This window comes from Muscardinus avellanarius (assembly GCF_963383645.1).
Source record: "Muscardinus avellanarius genome assembly, chromosome: 15".
NCBI lineage: Eukaryota > Metazoa > Chordata > Mammalia > Rodentia > Gliridae > Muscardinus > Muscardinus avellanarius.
The window spans coordinates 67132387-67154084 of record NC_137801.1 but is presented as its reverse complement, the minus strand read 5'-3'; the positions used below and the strand labels follow the sequence as shown (position 1 = coordinate 67154084).

Here is a 21698-nt window from a genome sequence, read left to right as displayed (position 1 = left end):
TTCTTATAGCGATTCTTTTCAGAATATAAAAAATTACAGAAAATAGTCTTTTTTAAAAAATGATATTTTTTGTTACTATGGCAACTTAGAAATAGTCTGTTAACATCTTTGGTGATGCCGTGGTTATGGCTGCAATTATTGGTTCAGTTGAAATGTTGACTAAGGATTCACATTTCACACTAGGGATTTTTTTCTGGCCCTGTTCTGGGATTAGGGTGAAGATTAGGAGTTAGTCTTTGGAGAAAACCCTTCTGTTTTTTGCACCCCCTATTTTTTTTTTTGATTCTTTTTGTTTTGAAACAGGGTCTTACTGAGTTGTAAAGAGCCTCACTAAGTAGTAGCTGAGGCTGTCCTCGAACCTGGATCCTCCTGTCTCAGCCTCCCAAATGCCGGGATTGCAAGTGTGCACCACCGTGCCCATCTGTGTATTGAAAGATGACTAAGTAATATTTGGAATATGATTAATATGTCAATATTAGATTATATACATACATACTTTTATATCTGTGTAAGGTCTTGAGTTTAATGTGTAAATTGGCCACATGCATATGTCTCTGTTCCTGAAGCCCCCTAAGCAGTGTTAACTAAATATGCTCTTATAGTTTAAAGCCCATAACAATTTTATTTTTCTTTTGTGGTACTAGGGATTGAACTCAGGAGTAGTCTACCTCTCAGATAAACTTCGGCCCTATTTAATTAATTAAATTTTAAATGTATTTTGGTGGTACTGGGGTTCCTGGAAACCCTTCTACCTCTGGGCTACAGGGTCTCTTGGAAACAGGGTCTCTTAAGCCAGTGAGACTGGCTTGGCTTCGAACCTGCACGATCCTCCTGTCTCTGCCTTCTAAGCGCGGGGATTACAAGCGTACGCCACCATGCCCGGCTTTATTTATTTATTTATTTATTTATTTATTTATTTATTTTTGGTGGTACTGGGGTTCCTGGAAACCCTTCTACCTCCGGGCTACACTTCCAGACACCTATTTTTATATTTTTATTTAGAAACAGGGTCTCTTAGCCAGCGAGGCTGGCTTCGAACCTGCGGGATCCTCCTATCTCTGCCTCCCAAGTGCAAGAATTACAAGCCTGTGTCACCACGCCTGGCTTTATTTATTTTTTAAACAAGGGCTTACTTAGTTGTGGAGACTGGCCTCAAACCTGAAATCCTCCTGTCTTAGCCTCACAAGTACTGGAATTACAGGCAGGCACCACTGTGCCTAAGTCGTGTGTGTGTGTGTGTGTGTGTGTGTGTGTGTGTGTGTTAAATTTAATTTAATTGGTGGGATATTACATAGAGAAGCAAAGTAACCTGCTCATGGTTGTGGAATTAATCAATTGCAGAGTTTAGAATTAAGGATGTATCTAACTCCATAAAACTGACCTTCCTCTCTGCTACAGCACCCTGTTATTGAAGCCTGTGTGCAGTAACCATATTAGGCCTCCAACCTATAGTGTGTGTGTGTGTGTGTGTGTGTGTGTGTGTGTGTGTGTGTGTGTGTGTTAGTGGGATGGAACCCAGGGGCACTCTATCTCCAGTCTATACCCCTAGCTCTATTTTTCTCTCTCTCCTCCTCTCTCTATCTCTATCTCTTTCCCCAGTACTGACAGTAGAATCCAGGGACATTCGACCTCTGAGCTACACCCCCAGCCCTCTTTTTAATTATTTATTCGAAACAAGGTCTCACTAAGCTGCAGAGGGCTTCATTAAGTAGCTGAGGCTGGCTGAGATCCTTTTGTCTCAGCCTCCCAAGTACTGGGATTACAAAAGTGTGTGCTACCTCGCCTGCCCGGCTTATTCTTTTATTTTGAAACAGGGTTTCATTAAGTTGCAGAGGGCTTCACTAAATTGCTGAGACTGGCTGTGAACCTGCAATTCTCCTGTTTCAGGCTTCCAAGCACTGGGAATTCAAGTGTGCACCTTAAAACCCGTTTTCTACGGGTTTGATTCTGTCGTTTGTATATACTCTTCTGATCCACTAGAGGTCAGTATTGGGTTAATAAACACCAAGCCTTTGGTTTTTGCTTCTCATTGGTTTAACTGAGTCTTATTGCTAAGTATACATAATAAACCTTTATTTAATGGTATGTATAGGATGCCTCACAGACATTCTTTGACATTTTTAAAAATGTTAACAGTGATCTTTTATATTAATAATAGCTCAGATTAGATACTATTTATGGTCATTTCCATGGTCCCTTGCCCTTCCTCTCTCCTCTGTACAGTCATTGTCCTTTTTATTTCTATTATTATTCTCATTTCATTGAATTCCAGATACTTTGCCTATCTGTTTTTTCTAATAGTAGGATGTGAAGTCCATGAATCAGAGACTCTACCTTATTTCTTAGTATACCCATTGTGCAGCGCAGTGCCTGGTACCAAGTAGATAAACCTTGCTCAATTTCTATCATTAGGAGCCCAGAGAAGATCGTACATGAGAGGCTTGCAGAAGAGGCGGTAACATGTTTAAAATTTTCCACAAAGAGAATGAACAGTGAAGAAAATGAAAACACCTACACGTTGTGTCCCTCTTCGTGCTTCTGTGGCACATTATTATAAGTATTGACTAGGAGGCATAGCATAAGTGGTCCTGGTAAAATAGCTTAGTGTGTTAGGAAAGAGCTCTGAAAGGTTTTTATTGGATTTTTTTATAAGCTTCAATTTCACATTTTCATCTGTATGTCTTTAATATGTATTTTTTGTTGTCACCACTTCCAATCTCATATCATATATTACGAATAGATAATAATATACATTTTTGCCAGAATGGTAATATCTAAGTATTTATTCTATGTGTTTCCAACTTGGCCAGTTTCTGCTTGGCAGATCTTCCCCAACTGCCCCTTCATAGACTGGAGAAGCCTTGGTCGTCTCTAGCAAAAGGTTGATCGCGTCTATTTGCTGATTTGGCCCAAACTACTTTATACTCTTCTACATCAATGGGAAAACCGGATGCCAACTAAAATAGAAAAAAAACCATAGGAAATCTAAAATTACTTCCATAGGATACTTTTCAGATTTGTGTAACTTCAAATTTAATTGGCCACACCTAGTATGTCTCCTTTTGATTGCTTTGCTACATTGGCAGTGTTTGATTTTAAAAGAAAAATGATAAACTTGAGATTTAATAAGCTAAGATCCTTTCATGAAAGGTTTTGGCTTTGATGTACAGGAAGAATAGAATTAGGGGATTTAGTGATCACTCTCTAGTTGAGGGATGGCTTTCTTTGGTGCTGGGGATTGAACCCAGGGGCATCTTATCTCTGGTCCATCCTCCTAGCCCCTTTTATTTATTATTATTATTGTTGTTGTTACTCTTATTGTTAGTTTTCTTATTATTATTTACTGTACTGGAGATTGAACCCAGAGGCATGTTTATCTCCAAGCTATGCCTGCAGCCCAATTTTATTTCTTTATTGGGAAACAGAGTCTCACCAGGTTTCTGAGAGCCTCACTATGTTGCTGAGCCTGGCTTTGAACCTGTGATCCTCCTGTCTCAACTTCCCAAGTACTGGGATTATTAGCATGCACCACCATGTCTGGCTTATTTTTTCTTCTAAAAAAAGGTCTCTCTAAGTTTCTGAGGGCCTATCTAAGTTGTTGAGGTTGGCTTTGGACCTGGGATCCTCCTGTCTCATTGTCTCAAGTACTGGGATTACACGCATGTGCTACCATGCATGGTGAGGGCTTGCTTTATTAAATAGGAAAGTTTTAGAAGTTTTCCCTTCCTTTGGGACTCCCCAGAGCCCTTGACTCCTATTTGTGTGGTTTGCATTGGGTGTCAGTGGGGAATAACAACTTACTTTTGAGAGGAAGAGAAAGAATGTTCCCTTTAATTTAGGATCGTAAATGTTTGAAGAACATGTATGCCTTATGTACAAACCAAATTTAATGTTTTAGGGTGCCTTCTCTAGCTCAGTTTGGTAATGAAACCATGGATTTTTATGAAACTCAACCTGAAATCTCAATGGGTATATGATATGCAGAGAAACACGTTTTCCATTGATTTAAATCTCTGGAATGTAGATTCTTTCCATTTTCTTGGCAGGGACTAGCTTACATAGTTCAAGTTTTTCTTTCTCCTATGATAATTGTTTCACTTGACCAGTGCCTGAACTAACTTCTTATACTTAACTATTTATCTTGAATTCCTTGATCTCATTCAGAAGATTTGGAGACACTGGTTTTTCTCCTGAACTAATTTTTACTTGTCACTGAAGAGAAATATTACATATTGATTGGAATGTACGTTTTGAGAGACTACTTGCTCAAGCTTTGTATCTTGGCTTGATACTAAATATTAGATTTCAAAGGAAGCAACCAGGAGTGGTGGGGCATGCTTGTACTCCCAGTACTCTGGAGGCCGACACAGGAGGATCGCAGGTTCACAGCCAACCTGAGCAACTTAGTGAGGCTCTCTGCAGCTTGGTGAGACCCTGTTTCAAAATAAAAAATAAAAATAGGGCGGGGGGGGGGTGTAGCTCAGAGGTAAAATGCCTCTGTGTTCAATCTTAGTACCACAAATATACACACACGAGAAAAGTCCTATTGGGAAATGTTTTTGCTTTCTCTGTATGTGTATGTGTGGTGTTAGGGATTGAACCCAGAAGCATTCTCCTCCATGTTATACCCCTAGTCTGATTGATTTCGTATTTGAAAACAGGTTCTCAGTAAGTTGCTGAGGCTGGCTTTGAGCCTGTGATCCTCCTGTCTCGGCCTGCCAGGTACTGGGATTATATGCGCCACTGCACCTAGCTTTTGAAATGTTTCTGGAATATACTTTGTTGTGTGTGCTGGTGATTGAACCTATGGGATTTTACCTCTGAATCATACCCCCAGCACTCTTTCATTTTTAATTTGAAAGTAGAATCTCACTGAGTTACTGCATGCTGGCCTGGAACCTCCCATCTTCCTATCTCAGCCTTTCAAGTACTGGGATTAAAGGCATGTACCACCATGCCCACCTCACACTGGGTTTTTAAATAGGTTTTTTTAAAAAAAAAAATAGTACTGCTCCCAGCCTTTATTCTGTTAAAGTGCATTTTGAATGTCTCCAGTGAGGCTGTATAGCATGCTGTGTTTCCTGTTGATATGGCACAGAACCCTTTTTTGGGAAACATTTTTGTCATGCTTTGAAGGACAGTTAGTGTAGTGGCCGGACCAGTGGTTGGGAATTCTGGAGATTTACCACTAACTAGCCTTGTGACCTTGAGCAAAGCCTTTGTCTTCCAGTCTCAGTGTTCAGAGTGGTGCCTAAGGTCCTTCCAGCTGTAGTACTATGTAATTTATGCTTCTGTTGTTGACTCATGCTTTTCACCACTTTCTATCTATTGAATCCATACCAGAATTTTAGTCAGTTTTGTTAGAGCAAGAGGACTGTATTTCCTTTTCTTTATAAGTTTGGAAGAAAAAACTCCTTAAAACTTTTCTGTAGGTTATGGTCATAGTATCTTCTTGGATTAGTAGTTCAAATCACTCTCAGGAAAATAAATCACTAGTTAGTTCAAATCACTCTTTTAGATAACATCCTCTTGATTATATTTTATTGGTATTTTGTATACATATAAATATTTACTTACTTACTTATTTATTTAGAGAGTCTGTGTGTGTGTGTGTGTGTGTGTGTGTGTGTGTGTTACTGGGGATGGAACCCAGAGATGTTTTACCTCTGAGTTATACCCCAGCCCTGTTTTATTTTCTGTTTGGAAACAGAGTCTAGTTGGGTTGATGAGAGTCTAACTTCTTGTTGAGGCTGTCCTTGAACCTGTGATCTTCCTGTCTCAGCCGCTGAAGTACTGGGATTATAGGCGTGCTACCACACCCAGTCATATAATGTTTTAAGAATCTTTTAATTTACATATATCAAAATTAATTCTAGGGGGGATTGGGGAAGGGCTAAATGATGAAGTGTGCATGTGTGTCTCCACCATCTTGTACTTCATTAAGATGTATGACCGCAGTGCACCAATAAAAAGTAAATAGATCAATTCTAAGCCTCCAGCCTCTTTTCTTCAATGACAGTGGTTTTAGTGTGGCATTTTCTTGGAAGAGAGAAATTTTAGGCATTTGTACTAATCTTCTGGCTACTTATTGGAAAATAGGTAGATTTCATTTTGTGGTGATTTGGTGGATATATTTTAAAAGCTTTTAGATAATGCTGACTAATCATCCTTTTTCTGTGTTAAGTTGAAAAACAAGCTAGGACAGGAATGATTTAGGGTTAAATGTATGTATTAGGTTTAATTTTATTTCTAGGGATAAAATTTATATATTAAGAAATTTAGTTATAGATTTTTAAAGATATCCATTTGCTCAAATTACAAGTTTTTTTGAAAGCTTAATTACATTTTGTTTCTTTTCTTCTTATTTTTTCCCTCTCTATATGTGTACGTTTCTGTATCCCAGGCTCAACAACAAAGAAACCTGGATAATGTTGTCTTGCAACAACCCAGAATAGGTAGCAAGAGAAAGTCTAAGAAAGATCCATATACCATCCTCGATGCAGAGATGGAAAGCACCAGCCCCAAGTCGGAACAGGATTCGGGGATTCTGGATGTTGAAGATGAGGAAGATGATGAAGAGGTAACTAACACTTGAACTGGGCAAGTGAGACTATTTCTAATCTTAAATACAGTATGTTTGAGATGTGACTTTGTTCACATAATATTGTGTGATCTTCTGGATATTAAATGCCATCTTGAATTATTTATTTATTTATTTATTTATTTATATTTTTGGTGGGACTGGGGTTCCTTGAAGACCTTCTACCTCCGGGCTATACTCCCAGACCTATTTTATTTTTTTAATTTGGAAACAGGGTCTCTTAAGCCAGTGCAGCTGGCTTTGAACCTGTGCAGTCCTCCTGTCTCCACCTCCCAAGCGCAGGGATTACAAGCATGTGCCACCACGCCCGGCCCATCTTGAATTTAAATGAGCCTTAATTTAATGAAGCAAGCTACATAAAGATAATTTTGAATCTGATTCTTTTGAAAGGGCTTAGATTTTATAACTTTCCATTTTTTGACAAGATTCACGGTTTTTGATTCTATACTGTGTACTACATTAAGGGAAGAGTAGAGTTAACTGAGTAGAGACTAGAGATCTAAATGTTCTTCGCTGGATCTATAGTTACCTGAAACTAATAAAAGATGCCCCTTTGAAAAGTTAAGGCGTGAGCCCGGTGTGGTCGCGCACGCTTGTCATCCCAGCATTCGGGAGGCTGAGACAGGAGGATGGCAGTTCGCAGATAGTCTCAGCCACTGCTTAGTGAGACCCTGTTTTGCAACTCAGTGAGACCCTGTTTCAAAATAAAGAATAAAGAAAAGGGCTGGGGTTGTAGCTCAGAGGTAGAATGCTCCTGGGTTCAACGACCAGTATTGGAAAAAAAAAAGAAAGAGAAAAAAAAAAGAAAAAAGAAAAAAATAAGGTAAGGAGTGGACAAAAGGATTGCATCACCTTGAAAAATAGTTCACATTTAAGACATAAAAAGGTTCTAGAAAGTTGAGAATACATTTCTGTAGGAAATAAATATATGAAGGATAGTGAGATATTGGGGAGTTTGTGTCATATCCATAACTTCTTAGATTAGTTTTGTGTCACTGTCAGGCAAAGAATAAGTTTAAGTAGCTTAACTAGTACATATTTTTATTTTCTTATTTGTTGTTGGAAGTATAATGTGTTATTAAAATTTTGTGACATTTCAGATTTCCTATTATAATGTTTTTTTCTAAGTAGTTATCATTTTCACAAATTGGATCAATTTCTTTGTCAACTGTTGTGTATAGGAAAATGAGCTTTGGAATCAAACAAAAGTATATATATACATATACATAACTTAAAAACGATTAATAATTATATTATTTATTTTTAAAATAGTGATCAATCCTGAGAAACCATTTACTTCTATACTCAGTAACTTGTTTTGCCTGTAAGCGTGTGTCTCCTGTTCATTGATTTTCCCCATCCTCGCCCCCTCTTAGGGCCTTACTGTCTCCTGGCTCTACTCTATGCCCAAGAACTAGTCATTATCTATCTTTGTAATCTTGGGAAAATTGTTTAATCTTGGGACCCTCGTGTCTTCATCTATTAAGTAAAGAGAGTAGTTTTGTGTCCATGGAGTCACACAAGTGTCTTCTCCATCAAGAGTGGTCCCCAAGTATGAGTTGTTACCTCATTTTCATTACTCTTCCTTGTTGACTTCTATTATATACCCTACTCTTAGTATGTCTGTTCCTATTACAATTCCTCTTTGTCTTCAAGAATCAAATTGGCATTGTTTAAACTATTTGAGCTGAAAAGCAAATAACCAAATTATACCTAAAACCTTAGCATTTAAGTTTTTTTTTTTTATAGGGAGGTGGATACTGAGGCTTGAACCCAAAGACATTCTACCTCCAAGCTATAACCCCAGATTTTCTATTTTTCTATTTTAGTTTTTGAAACAGGGTCTCACTAAGCTGCTGAGGGTCTTGCTAAACTGCTAAGGCTGGCTTTGAACCTGCAGTCCTTTTGTCTCAGTCTCCCAAATAGTGGAATTACATGCGTGTTCCCCTATGTCAGGTGCTTAGCATTTAAGTTTGGTTGAATGTCTGAGGGACTATCTTATGTGGAAAGTACAACGTTCTTTTGTATAGTTTTCCTTATTGAGAAGACATATTTATGAAATTCAAGCCAAAAATTGTACCGAATATTTTTAGTTAAAATTAATGTTTAGTAGGATATGTTTATTATATAGATGAGGTAAGTTAATAGTTAACGGTGCTTGAAAGTTGCATACCCATCTCTATTATCATTATTATTATTATTATTATTATTATTATTATTATTATTATTTATTGTAGTACTGGGGTTCCTGGAAGCCCGTCTACCTCCGGGCTGCACTTCCAGACCTATTTTTTATATTTTTATTTCAAAACAGGGTCTCTTAAGCCAGCATTGCTGGCTTCCAACCTGCACAATCCTCCTGTCTCTGCCTCCCAAGAACAGGGATTACAAGCGTGCGCCACCACGCCCAGCTCTATCATATTTGGATAACAACTCTTTAATAGTGTTTAACAGAGCCAAGAAAAATCTTTTGAGTGTTATTTAATGGGCCACTTTGGAGTAAAAGAACCCACCATTTGCCTGATGACCCAGGTAGATAAAAAGGGGTATAGAGGAGGTAAGTCCCTTGAATATTTTGTAGCATTCTCTCGCTTGCCTGCAATGACTTTATGATACGATGTGAGTCCGCCTTGGAGACCAGACTGTGAGGTACTAGACTCATCACAGATAACCAGTTATGATAATAGTACAATAGAGCAGCAGCCCCAAGAAAGGCAAGTTCATGTTTTTCTACATTTTGGGTATCAAGAAATTGCACCATGGCTTTATGGAAGTTAGACATCAGTCCGTATCCCTGGATAATATCTACCCTGAAAAGATTAGGTGATATTAAAGAATGAATTATATACATATTTCTTACATATCATTGAGAACCTCCTGGATAGGAACTGTCCTTTGTCATTAATTACTGAAGACCCTGGGTAAGCCCCTTTTAAGTTGGGTTTTATACTGCTTTACTTGTCCTATGAGGACAAGAGAAGATGAAGAAAGTGGGGCTGGTCAAGTTAGTGGTTCCTCATAAAAGGTATTGTAAGAATGCATTTGGAAGTTAATACTCTGACATGATGCCCGTATCCCAAATCAAACGGAATTCATGTTAGAGATTTGCTGATTGAGCTCTTCCAACAAGAATTCAACACTTCACTGTCATCTAATGGCATCCCATCCCTACAAAAAAATCCTACCTTATATTTATTTACTTCTCAGTTTGAATCTTCTACAAGTGCACATTCTTAATCTCAAACCTCATGTAGAGAATTATTTATTTAGATGTCTCTAAAGTGGTTTCTTGGCATAGTTCTTGCATGGTGTGAATAAATTCTTCAGATAAGGTCTTTCGTGACCCACTGTGACGTTCTGACCTTCATTCTTCTCATTCTTCAGCAGACCTCGTCGAGAGCAGCATGGTTTTTGGAGTGTTGTGACTTTTAATCTGTGAGCATGGTAACTGTGGCATGAAATCCTATAGCACAGTGGTTATTGCTCTATTTGGGGTCTTATGTTACTGAGAATTTGGTAAAAATACATGGACGCTTTTCCCGGTAAAATGTTTGTATATTCACTTGTGGAAAGTTCTGCTTGAAATTCCTCTACTTGTAGGAACCGTCCTAAGAACCTGTGATGCAAGGCGGTGATCCCTGAACTTGAATGTGTGTGGGAATTACCTGGGAATCATACAAAACACAGATTCTGTTTCTGCAGCCTGGGGATGAGCTTGAGAGTCTGTATTTTCAGCTAGGTCCCAGATTAAAAAAAAAAAAAGCACTCTTTGTCTCTGGAGCACACATTGAGTTGCAAGGGTATACAGGTCTTTGAGAAAGCTTTTTAGTATACAAATAAAACAAACTCATGAATGTTCAGGTCTCATTGATTTTTACATTAAAATAATTTAAAGCCGGGCATGGTGGTGCACGCTTGTAATCCCCACGCTTGGGAGGCGGAGACAGGAGGATCGCGCAGATTTAAAGCCAGCTGTGCTGGCTTAAGAGACCCTGTTTCCAAATATATATATATATGTCTGGGAGTGTATCCCAGAGGTAGAAGGGCTTCCAGAAACCCCAGTACCACCAAAATTAATAATAATAATAATAATAATAATAATAATAATTTAAAATTTTTTTGTGAAAAATGCAGTATTTGAAAATGTTACACCTTGCTTTCTAAAATCTGTTGGTTCTAATAGGTTACTAGTGGTCTAAATATAATTTTATAACACTTAAAAATTTTATATTTAACAAGTTTAGGTACTTTTTTATTCTCATGAGTAAGTACTTTTTAACTCTTTTGTGTACTTTTAGTAGAATTATACTTAATATATTCTTTGAGTTGATTAACATTTTTTGGCCATTTAGCTTAATGATACTTAAAGTATATCTTGGAATGAAGTATAGGAAAACCCAGACACTTAGAACATAGTTTTGCACATATTAAGCAGATAATTAATATGTAATTAAACTGAAGTAAAGTTTGTTTTAGAGATTGGAAAACCTAGTAAGCCCGGGGAACTGAAGATGAAGTCCCAGTAATAAATCATTATCTTACATGAAAAACCGATTTTCATGTTAAAGCAACTGATGAAATTTGTTCTCCCAGGCTCTCTGAAGTATACCAGAGACTCAGTCTCTTAATGATTGCTGAGAAGCGGGACAAAGAAAAAGTGTTTTCTAGTAAAATTTTGTTTATATTTTAATTTTTGCCTAAGCTAGTGAAAGGGTCACAGTTGTTGTTGTTATTGTTGTTGTAGCTGTTGCTGTTACTATTATTAGTGTTGTTATTCTTTGTGTGTATGGTACTGGGGATTAAACCCAAGGGAATTCTACCTCTTAGCTATACCCCCAGTCCTACTTTTTATTTTTTATTTTATCTTTTTTTTTTTTTTGGTGGTACTGGGGTTCCTGGAAGCCCTTCTACCTCCGGGCTACACTCCCAGACCTATTTTTCCATTTTTATTTGGAAACAGGGTCTCCTAAGCTAGCGCGTGCGGCTGGTTTTGAACCTGTGCGATCCTCCTGTCTCTGCCTCCCAAGAACGGGGATTACAAGCGCGCCACCACGCCTGGCTATTCTTTATTTTTAAACAGAGTCTCACTTAGTTGCAGAGGGCCTCACTAAGTAGCTCAGACTCACCCTGAACTGACAGTCCTCCTCTTACAGCCACCTAAGTACTGGGAGTACAAGCGTGTGCCACCACCGTCACTATTATTATTTTTTTAAGTCCAATCATAGCTGCTGTTTAGCCATTTTATTTTTTTTCCAGTATTGGAGATTGAACCCAGAGTCATTTTACCTCTGAACTATACCCTGAGCCCTATTCTATTTTTTATTTTGAAACAGGGGCTTGCTAAATTGTGGAGGGCCTTGCTAAATTGCTGAGGGTAACTGTGAATCTGTGATCTTCTTGTCTGAGCCTCCCAAGTACTGGGATTATAGGTGTGGGCCACCACACCTGGCTCCTTTAACCATTTTTAAATGAAAAACTTAATTCAATTGATTTTCAATTGAAATATGTATGATTTTGGAGTTTGGTTTGTACCTCTATTGCACTATGGTATGTGCCCAATATTAATGTTTTTCTACAAATGTCTAGATAGGACTTTAAGTACATTTTGGAAGCCGTGAACATTTCAGGTTGAGAATATATTTATGGCCCAAAATATATCAGGAATAAACATCATTTTTGAGACACTTAAAGACAAAATATGATACTCTCAAGCTGACATTGTTTGTGAAGTGGTAGATAATACCTCCTGAAGGCAGAGTTGTTGTGAAGACTCAGGAAATAGTGTATATAATGCTCTGGTCACAGTCCTTGGTACATATAATGAGTACATGATAGTTATTATTATGGCATTATGACTATTTTTTAATAAAAGTGGAATAGAAGTTAATATGGCTCTTGGTAATGTATCTTTGCATATACTGATGAATACCATCTAATATAAACAAAATCTAAAATAAAGCAGTATTGAATAAGAAAGCCCCAAATCATGCCATTTGTAAGAAGATGGAAAGACCTGGAGAACATTATGTTAGTGAGATCAGCCAAGCACAGAAAGAGAAGGGACATATGTTTCCTCTAATATGCTCAAGCTAGGGAGCATCAGGAATACCTGAGGGACTCCAGATAATGGAGGGGAAACCTCAGCAAAACTAAGAAGGCAAGGTAGGGGAGGTAGAAGGCTGAGGTTTATAAATGGAAAAGCTACATTTGACTATGTGTAAAAATGTGAATATAACATTGTTAACCTGGATACACAGTATTGGGAGGGAGGGAAATGGGGAAGCAGTGAGGGGGCAAGGGCACCAAGCACTGTGTGAATATATGCACTGTCAACATGACCCACATTATGATGTGACACTATAGTGCACCAATAAAAAATAAACAAGTCACTTGATTAAAAATGCAAAAAAAATGAATACTGTGAACAAACATCAAATTTAACATGCATGCTGAAGTATTTAGGGGAAAATTAGGATGTCTGTAATTTACTTTGAAGTGCATTTTAAAATGATTAATTAATAGATGTATAGAGAAATGGCTAAATGGCCAAATATGTAATAAAATGCAGTGGCAGAAACAAAAAGAAAGCATCTGAAAAAGTGAAACCTGATACGTCTTTGTTTTAGGTAACTTCAGAGCTTCTGCATTCTTAGAATACTCTGTTGGACTATGGATATGACATACAGTATATTCTAGTTTATATCTCTTTTAATTTGTTTACAATCTGAAAAGGAACAGTGTTCACTATGACATCTGCACCAATTGTCATAGAATATAGGTCAAATAAATGTGTGTTGACCAAATGATTTCTTTTTTAGTACTGGGGATTGAGCCTAGAGGCATTCTACCTCTGAGCTGCATCCTCAAACCTTTCATTCTATTATTATTATTATTATTATTATTATTATTATTATTATTATTATTATTTTGGTGGTACTGGGGTTTCTGGAAGCCCTTCTACCTCCGGGCTACACTCCCAGACCTAATTTTACATTTTTATTTGGAAACAGGGTCTCCTAAGCAGCGCACACAGCTGGCTTCGAACCTGCGTGATCCTCCTGTCTCTGCCTCCCAAGCGTGGGGATTACAAGCGTGCGCCACCACGCCTGGCCATTCTTTATTTTTGAAACAAGGTCTCACTAAGTTGTGGAAGGCCTCACTAAGTAGATGAGGCTGGCTGCAAACCTTTGATCCTGTCTCAGCCTCCTAAGTACTGGGATTACAATGGTGTAACACCATGCCCAGTTTAGCATGAACCATCAAATGGTTCATGTCATATTTAGTTCTCCAGATCTTGTTGTCTCCTTTGTAATACGAAATTACAGGAGGGCTTGTTATTTACATCCAAATGCTATGTAATGTAGAACCTTTAAAGATGTCTTCATTGTGGTACTGTACTAACTTTGAGGCAGTGTGTACTAAGTTGCTAGGACTGCTTTTACAAAAACAAACCTAACAGAATGGGAGGACTAAGCCACAGAAATTTATTTTTTCACAATCCAGGAGGCAACAAGTTCAAGGTCAAGGTTCCTGGAAGATTATTTCTCCTCAGACCTCTCCCCTCGGCTGACAGGTGGCTCTGTGGTCTCACACTATTTCTCTCCTTTTGCACAATTCTGTCGTCTCTTCCTCTTCTTGTTAGGATACCAGTCCTGTTGGTGTAGGGTCCTGCCATTATGACCTCATTTAACTTTAATTACTTCTTTAAATATTTTAAAGTCTCTGTCTCTGAATACAGTCACATTGAAGATTAAAGCTTCACTATATCAATTTTGAGAAAGACACAAATCTGTTCATGAACACAAGTAAAAGCTGGGCATGGTGACATGCATTTGTAATCTCAGTACTTAGGAGGCTGAGACAGGAGAATCGAGGGTTCGTGGCCAGTCTCAGTTACTTAGTGAGGTCCTCTGTAACTTAGTTAGACCCTGTTTCAAAATAAAGAATAAAAAAATAGGACTGAGGGTGTAGAGCTCAGAGGTAGAATGCTCCTGGGTTCAATCCCCGGTACCGTAAAAATAAAAAATAAAAAATAAAAAAGTACACAAGTTGGCCGGGCTTGGTGGAGCACGCTTGTAAACCCCACGCTTGGGAGGCAGAGAAAGGAAGATTGTGCAGGCTTGAAGCTAGCCATGCTGGCTTAAGAGACCCTGTTTCCAGATAAAAATATAAAATAGGTCTGGGAGTGTAGCCTGGATGTAGAAGGGTTTCCAGGAACCCCAGTACCACACACACACACACACACACAAAACAAAACAAAACAAAAAAAACCCACAAGTAAGACTTGTATTTAGAAAGTACAAGTTTTGCTATCTTTGTGCTATTGCAGTAAATCATGTGCATTTCTCAAAGTATTCCTTTATTTACTTGTCAAATAGTGACCATTGTTAATTTATGTCAAATTGCCTATAAAACATATGGTTGTTATGATATTTGACCTAAACTTTTAAATGTTTATTGTTAACTTTGTTTTGACAAGAAGGAAGCAAATAATGAGGATTAATTCTCAGTTAAAGTGGAATAAAAATGCCATTAGAAGTTCATTTTCAATAAAACACTGGTTGTAGATTGGCAGCCCATGGCTAGAAACAACTTTCAAACCAGTCGTTGGCCTGCACAGTGCTTTAAAGTAAAAAAGTAAAATTAGTTGCTGTGTTAGTCAGCTTTGTGGCTATGACAAAGTCCCTGAGAAAAACAACTTATAAGGAAGAAAAGTTGATTTTGGCTCCTGGGTTCAGAGGTTTCAGCCCATGGCTGCCTGGCTCCATTGCCTAGGTTCCTGTGGTGAGGCAGCAGATCATGGTGGGAGGCTCATGATGGAGAAAGCTGCTCACCTCCTGTCTGTGGGAAGCCAAGAGAGAGGAAAGGGCCAGCTCCCGGTAGCCCCTTCAAGGTCACACGAGCTCCCTTCTGCTGGGTCCCACCTCCTGAAGCCTCTGCCACCTTCTGATAGCACCACAGGCTCCTGACCAAGCATTTGGGGGACATTTAAGATCCAAACTGTCACAGCTGCCAGCTTTTAAAATCAATCAAATGTACATAAAAACATCCGGGTTTTCAACTCAGTCTCTTAGTCTTAGCATTGAAATGGCCCTGAGAAGCAAGGTTGCCAAGTGGAATAGGGTATTTTCAAGTGAGCCACAATCCCTGCTGTGACTGCCCACTGGCATTTACTGTTCTTATTTATTTATTTTTCATTAATTTTTTTTTTTGAAACAGGGTATGGCTGTGGTGCTCAGGCTGGCCTTAAGCTCTTAGACTGATGGGATCCAACTGCCTCAGCCTGCTGAGTGCTGGAGCGACAGGTGGCAGTGGCTCTTTACCGTCACATTTATGCTCCTACTTAGGGAAATATAATATTCTCTCACAAAATGGCAAAAATGAAAGAAAACAGACAGGACCACATATTTGAGGGGGGAAATACCTAGATGAGAGTACTGTGTTTTGCCAAAGTGAATAATAGTCGTTCATATTTCATATACAAAGTATATAAACTAAGAGAACACAATTTAGAATGCTGGCTTCACTTATTCCTGATATCCATTGACTCTGTATGCTTTCTTAATGAAAGTTGGTTTACTAAAGACTGATACAGTCAAAAGAAAAGTAGGTATCCATAGGAAGGTACCCATACATGCAAGCAAGTGTCAAAAGGACACTTCAGAAAGTCGAATGAAAACATTGTGGCATGTTTTAGGTGTTCAGTTTTGGTTGTTCACTTATTTTGATCGTTAAGTCTATTAATTGGAAGATATGTTATGGTTCACATTGATGTAAGGTCTTTTGAATTTTTTTTTTTTTACTGTGCTGATTGTATGAACATCCTGTTATTTTTGAAGTTATTTGCCTTAATCATTAACTTTTTTCTATTTTTTCAGGTATTATTAGACTTTTTTCTTTATGTTCTCATTGCTTTTCAACCCCCCCCTTTCTTGTGATAAGTAGCTAATAACCCCAGCTATAGAATGTATTCTTTTTCTTCTTTCTTTTTGTCTAAAATACCCTATTTTGTGTGTCTCAGAAGGACTAGCTTAATTCCACCGTTTTTTGGTTGTTTGTTTGGTTTGGTTTTGTGGTACTGATTGAACCAGAGGTGTTCTACCTCTGAGCCACACCCCCAGCCCTGTTATATGTTTTATTTTGAACCAGGGTCTCAGTAAGTTGTTGCTGGCTCACTAAATTGCTGAGACTGGCCTCAAGTCTGTGATCTTCCTATCTCAGTCTCCCAAGTACTGTGATTACAGGTGTGTGCCACTATGCCACTACGCCTGGCTTAATTTCACCTTTTAAAAAAGTTTCTTGGCCAGTACTTGGGAGGCTGAGACAGGAGGGTCACAGGTTCGAGACAGCCTCAGCAAGTAGTGAGACTCTCATCAACATAGTGAGACCTTGTAATAAAATAAAAAGACTGGGGATGTAGCTCGGAGGTAGAATGCCCCTGGGTTCTATCCCTGGTACCCCCCTCCAATGTACACACATTGTTTAAAGGGGTAAGGATGTGGCCTCAGTTAAATGTCCCTGGATTAAATCGTCAGTACCACCAAACAAAAAAGAATTAATGAGATAGAAACTCCTCACCTAATTTTAAAAAAGATTCTTTTTCAAAGAATTAAACATCTTTAGAAAAGTTACCATATACCCTTTACTTAAGTACTTTACTTAGGAAAATCTGATAATTATTTCTCAAAAATTTAATTTCGAAAGAAATATATATGCACATATATTTTCTTTTCCTTTTCCAAACTAAGCTATATGAAAAAAATTACATACTTCATAGTATTTGAACATTAAATACTGCAATCTGGAGCCAGGTGTAGTACACACTTATAATCCCAGTACTTGGGAGGCTGTGACAGCAGGATTGCAGATTCACGGCCAGACTCAGCTACTTAGTGAGGCCCTGTTTCAAAATAAAAATAAAAAACATAGCTGGAAGTGTAGCTCAGAGTCTACGTAGAATGCCCTAGGTTCAATCCCCAGTACCACAAACAAAACAAAACCCTATAATTCATCTTTCTTGAGAGTGATATTATTTAATTCTACTATGATTCAGTGATTAATCACACTCAAGTGTGATATCACTTAATATAAAACCTGTATCTAAATCTCCCCACTTGTCTCATAAATTACAGTACATTTCTTCATTTATTTTTTTTCTCTGTTCTCATATCTAGGCAAGTGTCATACACCACATTGAATTTTTGTATATATTTAGTCAGTTTAGTATTATTTTTAGGGTGCCTCTAGTCTTAATAACTTAATGTTTTTGATATGTAAAATATGAACATGATTCAAAATGCAAAACTACATGAGATGATACGTTCAATAAAATCCATTCTTTATCATTTCCACACTGCTGATACCCACTCTTTGCATGTAATCAGTTTATTTTTTATTTATTTTATTTTTTTGTGGCACTGGGGATGGAACCCAGGGACATTCGATCTCTGAGCTATATCCCCAGCCCGATTTTTTAGTCTTTATTTTGGAACCGGGTCTCACTGAATGGCAGAGGGCCTCACTAAGTAGTTGAGGCTGTCCACAAAACGCGATCCTCCTGTCTCAGCCTCCCAAATGCTGGGATTACAAGTGTGCGCCACCACGCCCAGCTTGTAAACAGCATAATACATCTTTTTGTACTTTGTTTTTTCACTTGAAATTTTATCCTAAAAATTACTGTATATCAGTTCACGGACATCCTTCTCCTTCTGTTTTACTGCTAAATACATTGGATGTGGCCTAGTTTACTCAGCCAATCTATATACAAGCACTTAATGGTTTCCAGTATTTTTCTATAAAAATAGTGTTTTAATTGCATATTTATTAGAATCGCTAAAATAAAAAAGTATGCTGACCATGCCAGTGATACTGACAAGGATGGAGCACAGTTAGCACTCATACATTGGTATGAAAATGGGAAATGGCGTGGTCGCTGTGGAAAGCAGTTTGGAAGTTCGTCATAGAGTCCTTGTGCACTTACCACGTGGCTTATCAGTTCCACGCCTAGGTACTTAACCAATATAGTCACTAAAAACCAGCACCTGAATATTGACACAGTTTTGTTCATACATTGTTCAAACTACAAACAACCCAATGTCTTTTAGTGGATGAGGGGCAACATGAACTTTGGTATATACGTAATTGGAGTATCACTCTGAAATAAAAAAGGGATGAAAACAGATACTTGAAACGACACAGCCGAATCTCAGATGCTTTATGCTAAATGAAAGAAGCCAGATTCAAAAGGCTGCATACTGTATGAGTCTATTTATATGACACTCCTGAAAAGGCAAAACTCTAGGGACAGAAAATGGATCAGTGTTTGCCAAGGGCATCAGAGAGCAATTTGACTACAAAGGGGCATGGGGGAATTTTAAGGGGTGGCGGGACTGTTTCTTTTTATCTTGATTATGGTGATGAGTACAGGGCTAAGCGTTTGTCAGAACTTGTAGAGTTGTTCACTGGAAAGGCTGAATTTTACCATATGTAAAAGACTCTAAAATTTTATTAAATAAAAAATTCAGACAAAATGGAGAATTCTCTTTCATATATTTAGAGATGTATCCTCAGGGTGCATTCCTAGAAGCAGGACTGGTAAGTCAAGGGGTAAATACATATATCGATTTGTTAGATAATGTCAAATTTTCCTCCATAAGGGTTGTATTATTTTCTTATATCCCACCCAACTCCACTCCAACAGTGTAAGAGGGTACTATGTTTCCTTAATCTTTGTTTTTTTTTTAAGCTTTAAAATTTTTCCAGTCTCATAGAGGAGAAATGGTATCTCTGTATAGTTTCAATTTGCATTCCTAATGCTATGGGTAAAGTTGACTTAAAAGTTTGAGGGGTGTGTGTGTGTGTGTGTGTGTGTGTGTGTGTGTGTGTATGTAAGGGGATATATTGGAGTAAACTGCTCGTCTTTTGATCACTTTTCTAATGATTTTGTTTTCTTCAATTTTTACAAATTTTTTTTTGTGTGTGTGGTACTGGGGATGGAACCCTTCTACCTCCGGTCTACACTCCCAGACCTATTTTGTATTTTTATTTGGAAACATAGTCTCTTAAGCCAGTGAGGCTGGCTTTGAACCTGCAGATCCTCCTGTCTTTAACTCCCAAGCACAGGGATTACAAGTGCGCGCCACCAGGCCCGGCAATTTTTTAAAAAATTTATATACTAGGGTTATTTGCTCTTATAATATTGTAACATATTTCTTCCACCTAATTTTGCTCTCCTCACACCTTTTATATTTAATATCATATTTAGTGTTAAATTGCCTTTTTTGCCTAATAGTTTAGAGTGTCTTAACATATTATGGATCCTGGTTAAATAAAGACCAGTTGACTTTTTAATCTCACTAGTTTTTAGCTTTAAGCAGAGATTTTTAGAGGGACTTTCCTTTGATTTTAGTCATAAGTGTTTTGTAGTGTCTCAGTAAGAAAAAAGTGGTGATTTCCTTTTATTTTTAAATTTCTTCTACTTAGTGCAAACATTTGAGTAAATTAAGTGGTAATTTCTTTAGGGATTTCTCAGAAATAATCCTAATAATTTGTGAGGGGCTCTTTAGCAAAATTCTCTACTTTTTAGAATAGAGATCTGATCAGGGTACTTTTACATGCTCAGCGACTTAGACCTTCTTTATATGTTTGTAAATCCTCCTTACTTTAGAATCATAGGCCTTCTAGTTTGCTGGCGTGTCCACCGTGTTTAGTCCAGCTCCATGAAGGCTTATGTGCACGTGAGTTCTACCCTTCTCTGAATTTTTGGAAGCAAAGTAGTTCAGTAAAGCTCCCTGGTGAAAAATGTTTGCCAGGTTTTTCCTGGCTTCCAGACATAATATGGGCAGTCACAATTGATCCTCCGAATGCCTGCACAGGCCTTGCCACTTCAGCCAGTCATTTGTTGTTTGCTGCCTGTAGAAAAATGCCTGGTACTTTAATGACTTGAGACCCAGCTAATTCTCAGAAACAAGCACTAAGTTTCCGCATTCACTTCCTAATACTGAGAAGCTGTTCTGTGTAAAGTGGTAATCCGAAACGTTTCCAAGGTGGGGAATGGCTCAGTCAAACAATTAGTGAGAAACACATTTACATTCCTCGCAGGCCTCCATCATATTCCTTTTGGACGACCCATCTACTTTGAAAGGGCCCTTAAGAGAACAGTAAAGGAGGTCTGTGTATGAGAGTGAGAGGGATAGCATTTTTGTATGAGTGTGTCTGGGACAGATGTGTGAGCAGCTCGGCTAGAGTGCACTAATGTACTTGTGTTTTCATGCAGTCTCCCAGCCTAGTGGCTGAGTCTCTCATAGGACATTTGCTACTCTTCTTAAGTGGAGGGAGGCAGGCACTGCTTCCTTGCGTCCTGTTCCTCTTTTCTAAAGGTGTGCTTACCCAACAGTAAAGCAGGTACATTTATCAAGTCATGACCTGCAGATAATTATTTTTCCCCCTGGCCTTCTGTCTTGAGTCTTTAAGATAGTTAGTAGAAAAGGCTACTAACTTTGACTCTTTCTTGGGGGAAGGGAAGGCTTATAAAAATATTAAGTGGATATATCTGTTAAAACTTGAATGCTATCACTTATTTTGAAATCAAAATTTTCTTTTTTATTCTAATGTGTCAAAACATTTTCCTAGCTGGGCATGGTGGCACAGTGCTTGTAATCCTAGTACTTGGAAGGCTGAGACAGGAGGATCTCAGTTTTGAGGCCAGCCTCAGCAGTTTAGTAAGGCCCTCTGCAACTTAGTGAGACCATGTTTCTAAATAAAAAAAAAATAATAAAATAGGGCTGAGGGTGTTGCTCAGAGGTAAAATGCCTCTGGATTCAATACCCAGTACAAAATACACATGCGCGCACACACACACACACACACACACACACACACACACACACACTCACACACACATATCCTTTTCTTAGGCTTTATGAAATGTAGTCACTTTTGCTCCATATTCAAACCTTTTTAAAAATTTTATTTATTTATTTACTTATTATTTTGTGTCTAGGGGAATTCTACCTCCAAGATATACCCCCAAACCTATTTTATTTTTTATTTGGAAATAATATTTCCACTGAGTTGTGGAAGGCCTCCCTAAATTTCT

At 38.1% G+C, this 21698-nt stretch overlaps 1 protein-coding gene across 3 annotated transcripts in view; it reads left to right on the top strand.

The window, feature by feature from the left end:
• EXOC6B (exocyst complex component 6B) overlaps positions 1-21698 on the top strand; it is a gene marked incomplete at both ends in the record, with an annotated part of 525714 nt that overhangs the window by 182239 nt on the left and 321777 nt on the right. For all 3 annotated transcript variants that reach the window (XM_080712088.1, XM_080712087.1, XM_080712086.1), the window contains one exon: positions 6404-6580. In XM_080712088.1, coding sequence (XP_080568214.1) covers positions 6404-6580 — 177 coding nt within the window. The remainder of the gene's footprint in view (positions 1-6403; positions 6581-21698) is intronic.